We start from the raw sequence: 13,287 nt of genomic DNA, 5'->3' as shown, positions 1-13,287 counted from the left end.
ACCTGGACCCATATATATATATATATATATATATATATATATATATATATATATATATATAACTTTGTTTTGGGCCTATTTGGTTTATTTGGCCTACTTTAGTTTTCATCATCATATTTAGACTTCTTCTAGTTTAATTGTTCAATTCATTCATCTTTAATTTATTATTAAATTATCATTCAATTTGGGGAACATATTATGTTTTAATTTTGCTATTTGAATTTTAATTTAATATTGAGGTGCATATTAAATTGCTTGAAGTATTGCAATTTATTTAAGGATATATGGGTTAATAATACATTAATATGCAAATTCAAACATGCTATGTATATTTGTCAAATATTTATTTTATTGTTTCAATTATACATTCATTAAAGCATGGATTAAGGTTGAATTTAGCATATTATTAACTCATAGTATTTATCATTCAATTTTTTGGATTCTTAGGCCAATTTAGGCCATTATGGCCTATTAAGGCAGCTTGTTTGGTTTCTCATTTAATTTGAGCATATTTAGTCCTATATTTGACTTGGGACTTTAAAACCTATTTTAAACAAGCTAATTTGGACCTATCTTTGTTTATTAAAGTATGAATCTTACCGTTATTGATTGATATTTTAATAATAATTATACTTCCTTTTGGTTTTATATAACATAGTTATTAATTTTTAATTATTACTATCTATCATATTTCGTTAATGGTATTCATTGATGGTAATAATATTAAGTTTGGATCTATTTCAGTACTAGATCGTTTTCTATCCGTGTTATAGCTCACTTAGGCCATTAAGAATCATAGGTCTAATTTGAGCAATTAAATGCTATAATTATTGTCTTGGCATGTTTTTTGAGACATCACATGTGTGGCCACTGTGATGAGGAAAATGGAATTTTGTGAAAAATGGATTGATTTGGTTGATAGAGCAATAGGTAACATTTGGTATTCTGTGATTGTAAATGGGGCTCAGAAGGGATTCTTTCATACTACAAGGGGATTAAGGCAAGGTGATCCACTATCACCTAGCCTTTTTGTCATTGCAGCTGAACTCTTATCTAAGCTAATTGTAGAAAATGCCCCATTTACTCAACCAAAGAATGGCCCCCAGATTCATCATCTTGCATTTGCAGATAACATGATAATTTTCACATCTGGAAAAGGGGGTGCTATTCAAAAAACAATGGAAACCTTGGGGGTATATGAAGGTCAATCTGGCCAATTGGTGAGCAAGGAGAAAAGTGCTTTCTATATGCACCCCAAGGCTTCTAGGGAGGCAGTTTGAAGATTTAAGATGGTGACTAAGTTTTAGAAAAAGGAGTTTCATTTCACATACTTGGGTTGCCCCATTTATGTTGGAAGGAAAAAGGTCTTATTGTTCTCTTCTCTGATTGCAAAAATTGCTGCCAAGTGCTTATAAAATCAAAATAATCTAAACCACTCATTTCAACAAACAATTATTTATTAGATATGTAGATTCCTTATCTATTTCATTCTTTCATGGAAAGAAAATACTACATGAACGCAAATTATATCGTGGACCGCGCATCAAAACGACGTCGTTTTGATTAATGAAAACAGATGGATGAAACGACCTCCGTTCCGCGCCATTCACTTTCAGTTCATATACACTGCAGTTACATTTCAACACAACTGCAGTTACATTTCAACACAACTGCAGTTTCATTCGATAATATAAAAACACAAATGTGAAACTATTATTCAGTATCAGTTCATATACACTGCAGTTACATTTCAACATAACTACAATTACATTTCGATATAACTACAGTTTCATTCGATAATGTAAAACACAAATGTGAACTGTTATTCAGTATCAGTTCATATACACTACAGTTACATTTCAACACAACTACAGTTACATTTCGATATAATTATAGTTTCATTCGATAATATAAAAACAAATGTAAGGCAGTATCTTTTGAGTTGAACTGTAGTATCAGTGACCGTGAACTTCTATTTCTTTTTCTAACTTCTATTCTCTTACAAATTTTTAATGTAGACATTTTTTTTGAGATTTACTGTTGTGGGCTCCAGCTAAGGAAGAAGAACGGTTGGGTGATGGAAGTAAAGGTCGGAGTGTGGTGGTGCAAAGTCTCGCCACTCCAAGGATGGAGATAAGAGTTAGACGCCACTTAGGAGGGAAAGTCCCAAGATAAGTCAAAATACTCCTCAAGAACTCAAGGAGAAGAAATTGCCAAAGCAATATTCTTGAATTTACTACTATCAAAATTGTCTGTCTAACACAAATAAAAGCAGTGCTATTTATACACTTTAGCTAGTCCCTACATCAGGGCATTTAAGTTCAAAAAATGCTATTCTAATGCTAAATTAGCAAAAAGATGTAACTAGCCACAAGAATAGGATAACTAAGTCAAATAAGTTTATAAAAACTAAATTCTAATTGAATTTAGGATTTATAAGCTTAATTTGGACTTTACAAATTGAATAACATAAATACGGACCAAAATAATCTCAAACTTTTATTTGCATGAAAAAATACTCGAAAGTGTTGATTTATAAGGTATAAACCCCCACTCGATTTTATTCTTCAAATTGTGTGAATTAGATGGACCACCTTCAACTCAACTCCATCTTCATATTTTTTATTAGCTTGACTTATTCCTTTAATAAGGCCACTCATAGCTTCATGAAATATCTGCGCCTTTGCTCTCGTCATTAGACCCTCCAAGATCAAAGGATTATTTTCTTTGTCATCCTCATAGTTGTCCTCAACATCTACATAATAAAAATATTCGATCCTTGTGGTCTAGTGGCACCCGGTGTCTCAGTTTATACTCCCAGATGGATGATGGGAGTGGTTTCGAGCCTCAGTAGAAGTAATTGTTGACTCTTTGTGCTTCAACGTAGTACTAAAAAAAAAAAATTCTTGAGAAAATAAATTATTGCACCGTCCATCCATTGTACAAATGCTGGGTCAGCATCAGCCTCGAACTGAAATTCGTGCAATTATGGCGAAGGACAAGATAGCGAAAGCCGCCGTCTGTGTCACCGGCGCCAACGGCTTCATCGGCTCGTGGCTCGTCAAGACGCTGCTTGACAGTGGCTACGCCACCATCCACGCCGCTATCTTCCCAGGCTCCGATCCCTCCCACCTCTTGTCCCTGCCGGGCGCCTCTGACTCCACTGTGCGGCTTGTGGTGCACGAGGTGAATGTTCTCGACGCCGACGCCGTATCGCGGGCCGTGGAGGGGTGCGCCGGCGGCGGCGTGTTCCACGTGGCGTCGCCGTGCACGCTCGAGGACCCCGTGGACCCCCAGAAGGAGTTGGTAGAGCCCGCCGTTCAAGGGACTCTCAACGTGCTCGCGGCGGCGAAGAGGTTCGGCGTGCGTCGCGTCGTACTCACTTCCTCCATCTCCGCGTTGGTGCCCAATCCCAGTTGGCCGACCAACAAGGTCTTCGACGAGTCTTCCTGGACCGATCTTGACTACTGCAAATCCCGCCAGGTTTCACCTTATCTTGCAATACAATTTGGGTTTTCTTGCCGGAATTAATTAAACCAATTAAAGGATAAATAAGTCGATTACAAAATATTGAGTAAGATAAATAAAAATTTGAGCAAATATCATTTTTAGTCCCTCAACTATAATATATGTATCAATTTTGGTCCTTGACTATTAAAAATTTCAAATTAGGTGCATGACTATTCAATTTCTATCACATTTGGTCCTTGACTATTAACATTTTCAAATTAGGTGCATGACTATTCATTTTGTATCACATTTGGTCTTGCCGTTAAATTTCCGACCAAATTTCCGGCGAAGTCACCGGTGACCAACTAATTTATTTAATTTTTATTTTAAAAATTATTTTAATACTCCGTAACTTTTAAATAAAAAAAACTTAAAAATAAAAAATAATAATAAAAAAAAAATAGAAAACGCCGGTCACCCCTGATGACTTCGCCGGAAAATTTAACGGCAGGACCAAATGTGATACAAAATGAATAGTCATGCACCTAATTTGAAAATGTTAATAGTCAAGGACCAAAAGTGATACAAATTGAATAGTCATGGACCTAATTTGAAATTTTTAATAGTCAAGGACCAAAATTGATACATGCATTATAGTTGAGGGACTAAAAATGATATTTTCTCTAAAGATTTGTAATAAGGACTCTTGTAAAATAATTACAAGAGAAAATTGTGTCTTAACGAGACAACTGTGAGAAAATTTATACTCTCTTATCCTATTTATTATTTATTGGTCAAATTAACTCGGGTGATCACTTCTATTGAATATAAAAAAGATTAAATCTTTCTTTATTGTTTAATTTCTTTAGTAATTTTTTATTACTTTTAAATTTAATTTTTTGTGTTTAATAGTACTTTTAATGTAGTTTCTAAATATATAAATTTTATATATTAATGCTAAATTTAATATTATGAAAAATTAGATTAAAAATAATTTTAGTATGTCTCGTAAACGAATCAAACAACTAAAATGGGACATAGTACTAAACTTTGGCCCAAGAAAAGGGTGGCGATTAGGGTCCCTTCCAATTTCACATGCACCACCTGGCCTCACGGCCGGGCCTTGACCTAGCTGAGGCCGAGCACTAGGCTCGGCCCGGGGGCCGGTCGGGGTTGCCTTGTTCCGCCTTATCTGGTCGGTTTGCTCAGGCCCTATTAATATTATATATCCATCAGTATATTTAAAGTTGATATAACACTCATTTTTAACCTTACCCCCAACAGTAGCAATTTCAAGATTGAAACTTGGTACTCATCTGATTTAATACATGTTAATCTGTAGTGCTTTTTTATTAGGAATTTTAAGAATAATAAGAAATCACAGTTATGAAAATGTAATCAGAGAGAGACATGTTTCGCCTTCTGTAGGCAGAAAAAGCCATTCATTTTGTTAAGGGGCGGGGTGGGGTTTTAAGCATAGCTGAGAGATCTGCTGTGGTTGACAGAAATGGTATCCTGTATCGAAGACATTGGCTGAGAAAGCGGCAAGGGAGTTTGCGGAGAAGAATGGATTAGATGTTGTAGCTATTCATCCGGCTACATGTCTTGGCAAACTTTTGCAACCTGGATTAAATGCGAGCTCTGCTGTTTTGCAACAGCTTCTTCGGGGATCAAAAGATACGCAAGAGTATCACTGGCTGGGAGCTGTGCACGTCGAAGATGTGGCAAAGGCTCAAGTACTGCTATTCGAGACCCCTAGTGCTTCCGGGAGATACCTGTGTACCAATGGCATTTATCAGTTTGGTGATTTTGCTGAGAGGGTTTCAAAACTTTTTCCTCAGTTCCCTGTACACAGGTTTGTCTTCCCGTCCATTTTCTTCTTCAATGCCATCAAGTCTTTCTGTTTTTGAAATTCTTCAAGTATTGGCGTTTTCATTCCAGCAATGTTGTCCCATATTGTTTTGGTTTCATTACTTTACTAAAATATAACTGTAAGTGGGGTTTTATGATTATGGAGTAACAGGATATCGCTCATGCTATATCGGTTTCCTCTGTATTAGCTTGTGAACTCTTACTACTAAAGGCTTCAATATCGTGTTGGCTAGTCTATCAGATAAGAATAACGATTGGCTTTGATCTGAATGCGCGGGTGTTTTAAGTTTTAATTACTACTAGTCATTGAGCCCCAATATAGTTATTGGTTAGTCGTTTGTTATGGAGGGATGCAATATCACAAAACCCTGTTATGAATGAAACCAAAACCTAGGAAATAATAGGTAAGGAGAGGGAGAGGGTTATGAAGAATAATGAATTGCAATATTACTGCATACCAAATTTGTATGTGTTTAGTTTTTTTTAAAGCAACTGTACTGTTTTTGAATACAGGTTTTCAGGCGAAACGCAACCAGGTTTGATGACTTGTGAAGATGCTGCGAAAAGGCTTATCGCTTTAGGGTTTGTTTTTACTCCAGTTGAAGATGCTGTGCGGGAGACAGTGGAAAGCCTTAGAGTAAACGGCCATCTGGTACTGCCGAACTGATTATCATAATGTCTAATGTTTATTTTTAAATAAGTATTTCAAAATATATCAATATTATATATAAGATGTTCCTCCATAAGTAATTGAATGTTGAATTTGTAATATATACTGGTTGCACAAATCATGAATTTAACAATCAGGTTTCTCTTTCTTCAAAGGGTATTCATTTCCATTTCATCAAAAACACAAAATATACATAAATGAAGGCAAGAAATTCAAGATTTAAACAAATTCCATCTGTTTTTACCTAAAATATACAAACATGACAGTGTGAAGGCGGCAGAAAAGCAGGCCACAAGGCCATAGATGCAGGATCTGTGGTGTTTTACTTGGGCTCTAAGTTTAAAGGAGGATAGGCTCCACTGTAAACAAAGAGGCTTTGATCACTGTAAGGATGCTGAAAGCCTGTGCTTGATCCCTCATAGTTCTCTGAAGCTGATGCAGATTCAGCATTAGGGTTCATCCCAAGAATCTCCATCACGTTCTCAATCTCTTTCACCACTTCGCTCATTGTTGGCCTGTGAACTCCTGATTCTTCGACGCACCTCAATGCCAGATCCACATATTTCTCGACGCTCCTGGGTGTTGCGCTAGAGCGAATGGCTGGGTCGAGAACTACATGAAGGTTAAACATTTCTTTACTCCTGTCCATCACTTGCTTCACTTCCCGAACTATGTATTTCCCTTTTTCAATTGGAACTCTCGCGGTAAGCAGCTCCAACAGCACCACTCCAAAGCTGTAAACGTCGCTCTTCTCTGTTAGCTGATTTGTCATGTAATACTCTGGATCCAAGTAGCCCTGCATCAGTAAAAGTACTGACTGGTCAGCTAGAACATTGAGATAGATTTAAGTATGCCAAAAGGCAAAAGCACAATATTTCATGGCAAGTTTGAATATATAGTCTATATTCACTGTTGCAAAAATCGGCTGGCACCGATTAGGCACCCCTAGGTCGAGGGAATTTTACCCTTAGGCGGACATTAGTCGGCCGAATAGGCGGCCTAGGCGCCCGAGTAGGCCAACTCGGCGCCTAAGTCGGCCAAACTAGGCGCCAGAGTCGGTCAACTCGACGCCCAACTCGGCTGAGTGTTCTGGTGTGTTATTTTTCTTATTATTATTACTCAGTCGCCTAGGCGCCCCTTGGGCGTCCAACTAGCACCTAGCGTCTTCTACAACATTGTCTATACTTACCATTGTTCCTTTAACTTGAGTGGTGACATGACCCCTTTCAGGTTCACCCATGGACTTGGAGAGGCCAAAATCCGCAACTTTAGCATTCAACCGCTCGTCCAGCAAAATGTTATTTGTTTTTATGTCGCGGTGGATGATGGGAGGGTTAACGAGGTCATGCAGATACTGCAACCCTTTGGCTGATCCAAGAGCTATCCTAAGTCTCCTCATCCAATCTAATCTGATTCCAGACTTTCCTGCAAATACAATACAACATGTGATGATTTCTTGGTATCTTTGACATTTCCCAAAACTTGCATTGTGGAACTTCAAAGTACCTGAGAGGCTGTCCTTAAGTGTGCCATTGGGAATATATTCATACACCAGCATTTGTTCACCTTGATCAAAACAAAACCCTACCAGTGCAACAACATTCTTGTGATGAACCCTAGAGAGAAGCTCAATCTCAGATTTGAACTCTGGAGCACCCTGCATTGATCCCTGTAGAGCTCTCTTTATGGCAACCAGGTGCCCACCAGGAAGGCTTCCTCTGTATACCTGAAATGTTATCACAAGTTTTAAATCCCCCCACAAAATACTTTGATATTTAATTTATTTTTTAGAGTTTCCTAGACAAATATCTCTGTCCCATTTTATGTGTCCGATTCGGTTAACAAAGGCTTGACTGAAGTAATTTTTAATTCAAATTTTCATAATATTAAGTTTAGTATTAATACACAAAATTTATATATTTATAAACTACACTAAAAGTACTATTAAACACAAAAAATCAAATTTCAAAATAAATAAAATATAATAAAGAAAATAAACAAAGAAGAAAGAGTTGGTTTGACTAATGAATAGTAAGTAGGACAGATAAAATGGGATAGAGGGGAGTAATAATGAAAGAAAGGTAAAACAGAAAGAGGAATTGATGGAGACATCTGACCTTTCCATAACCACCAGATCCTATATCATTGGTTTCTGAAAAGTTGTTTGTACATTTCTTAAGCTCTTCAAATGAGAAACATTTTGCTGCCTTTAGCTGGGGGACACCACCACTGTTTTTAGAAGGATCCCAGGATGCTGCATCATATATAAGAAAAATGGTGAGAATTTAAAGATACACATGAGTAACAACATCAAGTTGCATTAGTAATTCCTCCGTGACTTAGCGGCTCAGCAGACAGGGCCAAATGCTGGTGCGCACAAGGGATCTGCCCACTTTGAGCATAATCCCACACTGTCTCCAAATACTGCTTATTGAACCAGTGAGCTAAGCCTGTACGGATAGCATTAGTAATTCCTGATCTTACCAAAAGGATCACTCTTTTTAGTAGCTTCTTGAGCTCTTCTCTTTTGGCGGAAAGCGTAGACCCCAATAACCAGTGATACAATCACAAGAACTGAACCACCAACTGCTGCTCCAATTATAATGCCAGTACTTGAGGACTTGCCTGATTCTGTAGAATCACTACCTGGTTGATAGAACAGATTCAGAAATACAAGCATATATATGAAATGTGCAAGACAATAAATAATGTTTGAGCAAATATGTGAACCATATCATCCTTAAAATGTTCTGTCACCTGTGAAAAACTTATAGCCCTCAGCAATGAAAAAGAATGGTCCATATTCTTTGGGTGGCTTGAAAGTCTGATTGCTAAGCACAAACCCAACTCCAGAAACTGCTGTTCGGTTGAAATAATCCTGGCCGGATGGAAAAACTTCCAAGTGTACTACAAGGTAATCATCCAAATTTTTTGTTGGATTACTCAGGGAAACCGTATCTACAGGGAGTTGATGAGACAGGAATGCGCGCATCAAAGACCCTTGAAGCGTCTCGAATATGGTAGCGTTTCCCAAGTTGGAGAAGGAAGGAGCTCTGAAAAATATGTTTCCTGTGTATGCATAGGCGCATGCACACTTAGGGCTCGATATTTGGCCAGCACTGCATTGACGAGGCGAACAATTAATAGGAGTTGAATATGGGGATTTAGGCTGGGGTACAACACAGTAACTCGCAATGCCTCCTTCGTCACAATATGGGTTTTTCACAAGTCTGTAAAAGAAGAAAATCAAAAAGAGCGGGATCATTACACAGCAGCACACATTTGGTAAATAGGCAATCACTTGCCTAGCTGACAAGAAAGAGCCATAAAAGGACCAGTTTCAAAATGGCTTAAGAAGAAACACAAAAGTTAGTTAAACCTACATGATCTGGAAAGGGATTCCTGGTCTCTGTGTAAACGCATCAATCAAGTTGATTCGCAGATCAATGAGTTGCAGTTGGGAGCTGTAGCTGGGGCTAATGGTCAGGGTGCCATTAAGTCTGTTCTTGCTCAAGATGCTGCGAGTAAGCAACAAACCGCTAGTCATTAATTTGAAATTTGGAATGTAGAATTTTTATCAGTTGAGACAAAGGAAGATTATACATTTATACGAGGAGTTAATTCCAGCAATGGTCGACTATGTTGATTTTCCAAAATTAGTCCCCGATTTTAATTTGGACAATTTAGATCCCTTGACTTTCAAATTCTTTCCAATCTTGGTCCTTTCGTCAAATTGTGGTTAAGTTGAGGACAAATGAATGGGTAAAATTGTCCGTTTACCTGTTTAGTGTATATTACTCGTATTTCTCATGTCCTATACGTTGTATATATGAATATAATCTCAGTTGGAATCTCAATCAAAGCCATATAATCTCAGTCCAAGTCTCTTCGATTGAGATTATATTCATATATATAGCGTATATGACAGGAGAAATACGAGTAATAATACACTATACATGTGAACGGACAATTTTACCCCTTTATTTGACCTCAACTTAACAAAAATTTGACGAAAGGACCAACATTGGAAAAAATTTGAAAGTCAAGGGACTTAAATTGTCTAAATTAAAAGTGGGGGACTAATTTTGGAAAATCAACATTGTCAGAGGACCATTGCTGGAATTAACTCTTTATACGAGTCACAAAATTTTTTAATTTTTGTTTGTGTTGGCCGCATTAACTGAAGGAAAGAAAAAATTAAGAGGACACTCACACATTCTGCAACTGATTAAGACTGAAAAGGTCAGGAGGAACTTGTCCTTGTAGTCCTGTATTTTCCATCACTCTGCAAGTACAATGTTTGCAAATGAGGTTCATGCTTAGAGAAATAGACATGGATAGATATAAGATCAAGCTAAGGAACCCCATATATAGAAAGAGAAAAAGTGAGAAGAGATACATACAATGTCGTCAGAGACTGTAAGGTTGTCAACGACAATGGAAAGTCCGTCGGATCAAATGAGTTATTGCTCATATCTCTGCAATATTATCAGACATTTGATTCGGCAAATCATTTCAGTTCAACTAAAAGCAGCATTTACAAGCTTTTTTTGGACAAAAAGAGATGTTAGCAAAACGGTTTACTTAATTGTTAATCTTACAGATAGTTGAGGTTATTCATGCCAGTGAGATTGGGCAAGGCGCCACTAAAACCATTGTTTGCCAAGTATCTGCAGCCCACAAAGTTAAGGAAAACATTGAATCAAATCGCTGGATAAAGGCGACTTTCTTGAAATAGAATACATAGCAGACAATCAGTTACATATATAGACTTCGGTCTGCTTACAGTTCATTGACGCTTGTGAGGTTGTTGAGATTTGATGGAACGGGCCCCCTCAACGAATTCTTGTCGAGACGACTGTTGCAAGCAAGGATTTTTATATTTCTATCAGTTCATTCATAAGGAGTGCACACTTAACAAATAACATGGAGTATATTCTAAAAAGGAAACCGAAATACTTACACGACCTCCAAAGTCTTAACAAGTCCTAATGTTTCAGGGATATTTCCAGTAAGCCCGTTTTGTTCAAGCAACCTGCTCAGTATAATATATAACACATAAGGAAACCATTTTCCACGAATACAATAAAGGATTTGGATATCCAGTAGTTTATTCAATCTAATTATAGTCTTTGTATAAAGATACAATTCCACATCACTAGCTTGGATCAATGGAACTTACAAATGTATCAGTTTCATATTCGGGTTGAAAAGCTGAGCTGGAATGTCGCCAGAAAGTTGATTCTTTCCAAAGTGACTGCAAAGTTATTGATACATCCAAAAGATGAAAACCAAAGAGAGTAATGAATATAGAATGAAAAGGATGGGATGATACATACAAGTGTTTCGTATCAAGAAGCATATCAAGACCAGGTGTGTCCCCTTTAGAGACTGGAAGAGTTCCGGTAAGTTGATTATCGGCCATATCCAGCCAATAGAGTTTTGACAATTTACCAACTGATGGTGGTATTGTGCCGACAAATTTGTTTGAGTTCAACGATCTGCATAGCATAGTGTAACAGTATGAAGTTCATATATATATATAGCTCATTCGACAATTTTGTTGTAGCATCCTCTAGATGATGTTAAATGGAACGAACTATATAAGCAACAAGTAAAATGTTGTTACTACCACCACCAAGCTAGAACTTTCCATATATTAACAACTTCAAGGAAAGGGAAAATAATAAGATAAGGTGAAAGTCGTCCTTACAGAAATCTCAATTCGGTCAGAGATCCTATTGCGTCTGGAATTGGTCCAGAAAACCCACAACCAACAAGGATTCTGTTTTGCAGTCATGAGCAATCAGCTTATGATAGAACACCAATCCTCAACAATTTTATTTACTGCAGTAAAATCCAGTTACTTACAAGTTTGACAATGCTTTCAGGTTTCCAATGGCTTGAGGAAGAGGACCTGTCAATTCATTGTTGTATGATAGATCCCTATATGAAAAAGTAGTTGATAATTAGAGATGGGTTTTGGCAACTCGGCCCACAAGGAACGGATGCACATCTGAATCCAGAAACACATTAGCACAACAGAATTGTGTAGTATAAGTTATAATGTAGGGAGAAACAAGAAACCAACCAGAATGGGATTAACCCCAGCCAAGATAACTAAGGATATAAACTTGTAACCAGAAGGTCACTAGTTCGAATCCTAGAACTCTTGGTTTACCTGGTGCAACCCTAGGGTGGTTTACCTCATTGCGATCCTTTACATCACAAGGCGGGATTTACCCGGTGCATACCCTCAGGCAGAATGGAAGACTTACAAGGTCTCTAGCTCTGACAACCCAGCAATGTCTCCAGATAGCCCACCACGCAGACTCATGCTTGATAAGGTTCTGGAATTAAGAATAATTGCAGAATAAATTGGAGTTAAAAAGTAATGCAGAAGAAGATGAGAGGTAAAAATAAAGTTGGAGGTAGGATTCTTACAATCCAACGACGCGGGAATTTCTGCATTGAATCCCATCCCAATGATCATCGCAAGGATCTTGGCCAGTCCAATTGGGTGGTACATTCTCCCACTCAGATTTCAGAGAGTTTAGAGCAGCCACTGAATAATGAATCAAAAGAGGAGGAGTTTTAATTTGGGTTTTTCTTCACGTCAAGATTAACAAACAACTTACCATCATCTGGATTGGTCCATGCTGCTACAACCAAGATATTTATGAGCACAGGCAACAAACACAACCAGATTCTTGGGAGGATGATCATTGTTTAACACAAACCACCATGCAACCTCAAGAAGCCCAGAAATTAAAGAAACAACGTTGTTTGATGAAATACTAGACAACACCCACCCTCAAACCCAACAATACAATACAATACACCCTTTCACAACTCTGCTTTTCTGACAAAACCCTCCTTAATTGGTGTTTGACCTTGTCTTGAGATTGAGATATAATAACAAGTCAACTTCCATAGATGCCCTCCACTAGCCGCCCAGCCCTTCTTCAATGTTTTACGGAGTATGCATCAATACTTTAAACTTATATTCGTTCACATACATCCTCAATTTTTCCATACTGTGTATATTTTAATTTGATTAAGACCAAGACTTGAACAAAAGTACTTCCCTATATCTCAAATTGTTCAGAAATTATTGCATAAATGTCAACCGCTTTCCAGTTTTTAAATGCTCCATTTTGCTATAAACATCAAAATGTTATGCTTTGGGTGACAATCAGATGACTCCTGGGGCAACAAGGTGGTACGTAAAGTACGTATTTATAATGCAACAAGTTGATTAGTCTTTTAGCCATTTAATACTCCTATTAATCTAG

General features: G+C 37.4%; 2 protein-coding genes across 2 annotated transcripts; one reads left to right on the top strand and one right to left on the bottom strand.

The window, feature by feature from the left end:
• The first annotated feature begins 2,930 nt into the window (after positions 1-2,930).
• Positions 2,931-6,110, top strand: LOC116006722 (cinnamoyl-CoA reductase 2). Its single transcript, XM_031247209.1, has 3 exons — positions 2,931-3,483; positions 4,956-5,305; positions 5,836-6,110. Exons 1-3 carry the CDS (start codon positions 2,947-2,949, stop codon positions 5,987-5,989), a joined length of 1,041 nt encoding a protein of 346 aa, XP_031103069.1. The 5' UTR covers positions 2,931-2,946; the 3' UTR covers positions 5,990-6,110.
• Positions 6,111-6,136: 26 nt separating this feature from the next.
• Positions 6,137-12,992, bottom strand: LOC116006721 (probable leucine-rich repeat receptor-like protein kinase At5g49770). Its single transcript, XM_031247207.1, has 19 exons — positions 12,631-12,992; positions 12,437-12,557; positions 12,271-12,342; positions 11,864-11,938; positions 11,706-11,777; positions 11,332-11,493; positions 11,175-11,249; positions 10,956-11,027; positions 10,779-10,850; positions 10,594-10,662; positions 10,396-10,470; positions 10,206-10,277; positions 9,376-9,510; positions 8,750-9,222; positions 8,477-8,638; positions 8,110-8,246; positions 7,499-7,718; positions 7,182-7,417; positions 6,137-6,788 (listed from the first exon to the last, which is right to left on the bottom strand). Exons 1-19 carry the CDS (start codon positions 12,716-12,718, stop codon positions 6,315-6,317), a joined length of 2,862 nt encoding a protein of 953 aa, XP_031103067.1. The 5' UTR covers positions 12,719-12,992; the 3' UTR covers positions 6,137-6,314.
• Positions 12,993-13,287: the final 295 nt, after the last annotated feature.

Source organism: Ipomoea triloba, chromosome 15 (genome assembly GCF_003576645.1).
Source record: "Ipomoea triloba cultivar NCNSP0323 chromosome 15, ASM357664v1".
In the NCBI taxonomy this organism is placed as follows: Eukaryota; Viridiplantae; Streptophyta; class Magnoliopsida; order Solanales; family Convolvulaceae; genus Ipomoea; species Ipomoea triloba.
The sequence above is the reverse complement of the archived record's forward strand: the minus strand, read 5'-3'. Positions and strand labels throughout refer to the sequence as shown.

Excerpts from the sequence above, each read along its gene's own strand:
- LOC116006722 (XM_031247209.1), top strand. The coding sequence starts at position 2,947 with ATGCTGGGTCAGCATCAGCCTCGAACTGAAATTCGTGCAATTATGGCG. Across the intron at positions 3,484-4,955 it reads ACTACTGCAAATCCCGCCAG|AAATGGTATCCTGTATCGAA; the intron begins GTTTCACCTTAT and ends TGTGGTTGACAG. Across the intron at positions 5,306-5,835 it reads CCTCAGTTCCCTGTACACAG|GTTTTCAGGCGAAACGCAAC; the intron begins GTTTGTCTTCCC and ends TTTTGAATACAG.
- LOC116006721 (XM_031247207.1), bottom strand. The coding sequence starts at position 12,718 with ATGATCATCCTCCCAAGAATCTGGTTGTGTTTGTTGCCTGTGCTCATA. Across the intron at positions 11,778-11,863 it reads CTGAAAGCATTGTCAAACTT|AATCCTTGTTGGTTGTGGGT; the intron begins GTAAGTAACTGG and ends ACTGCAAAACAG. Across the intron at positions 11,250-11,331 it reads CTTCTTGATACGAAACACTT|TCACTTTGGAAAGAATCAAC; the intron begins GTATGTATCATC and ends ATAACTTTGCAG.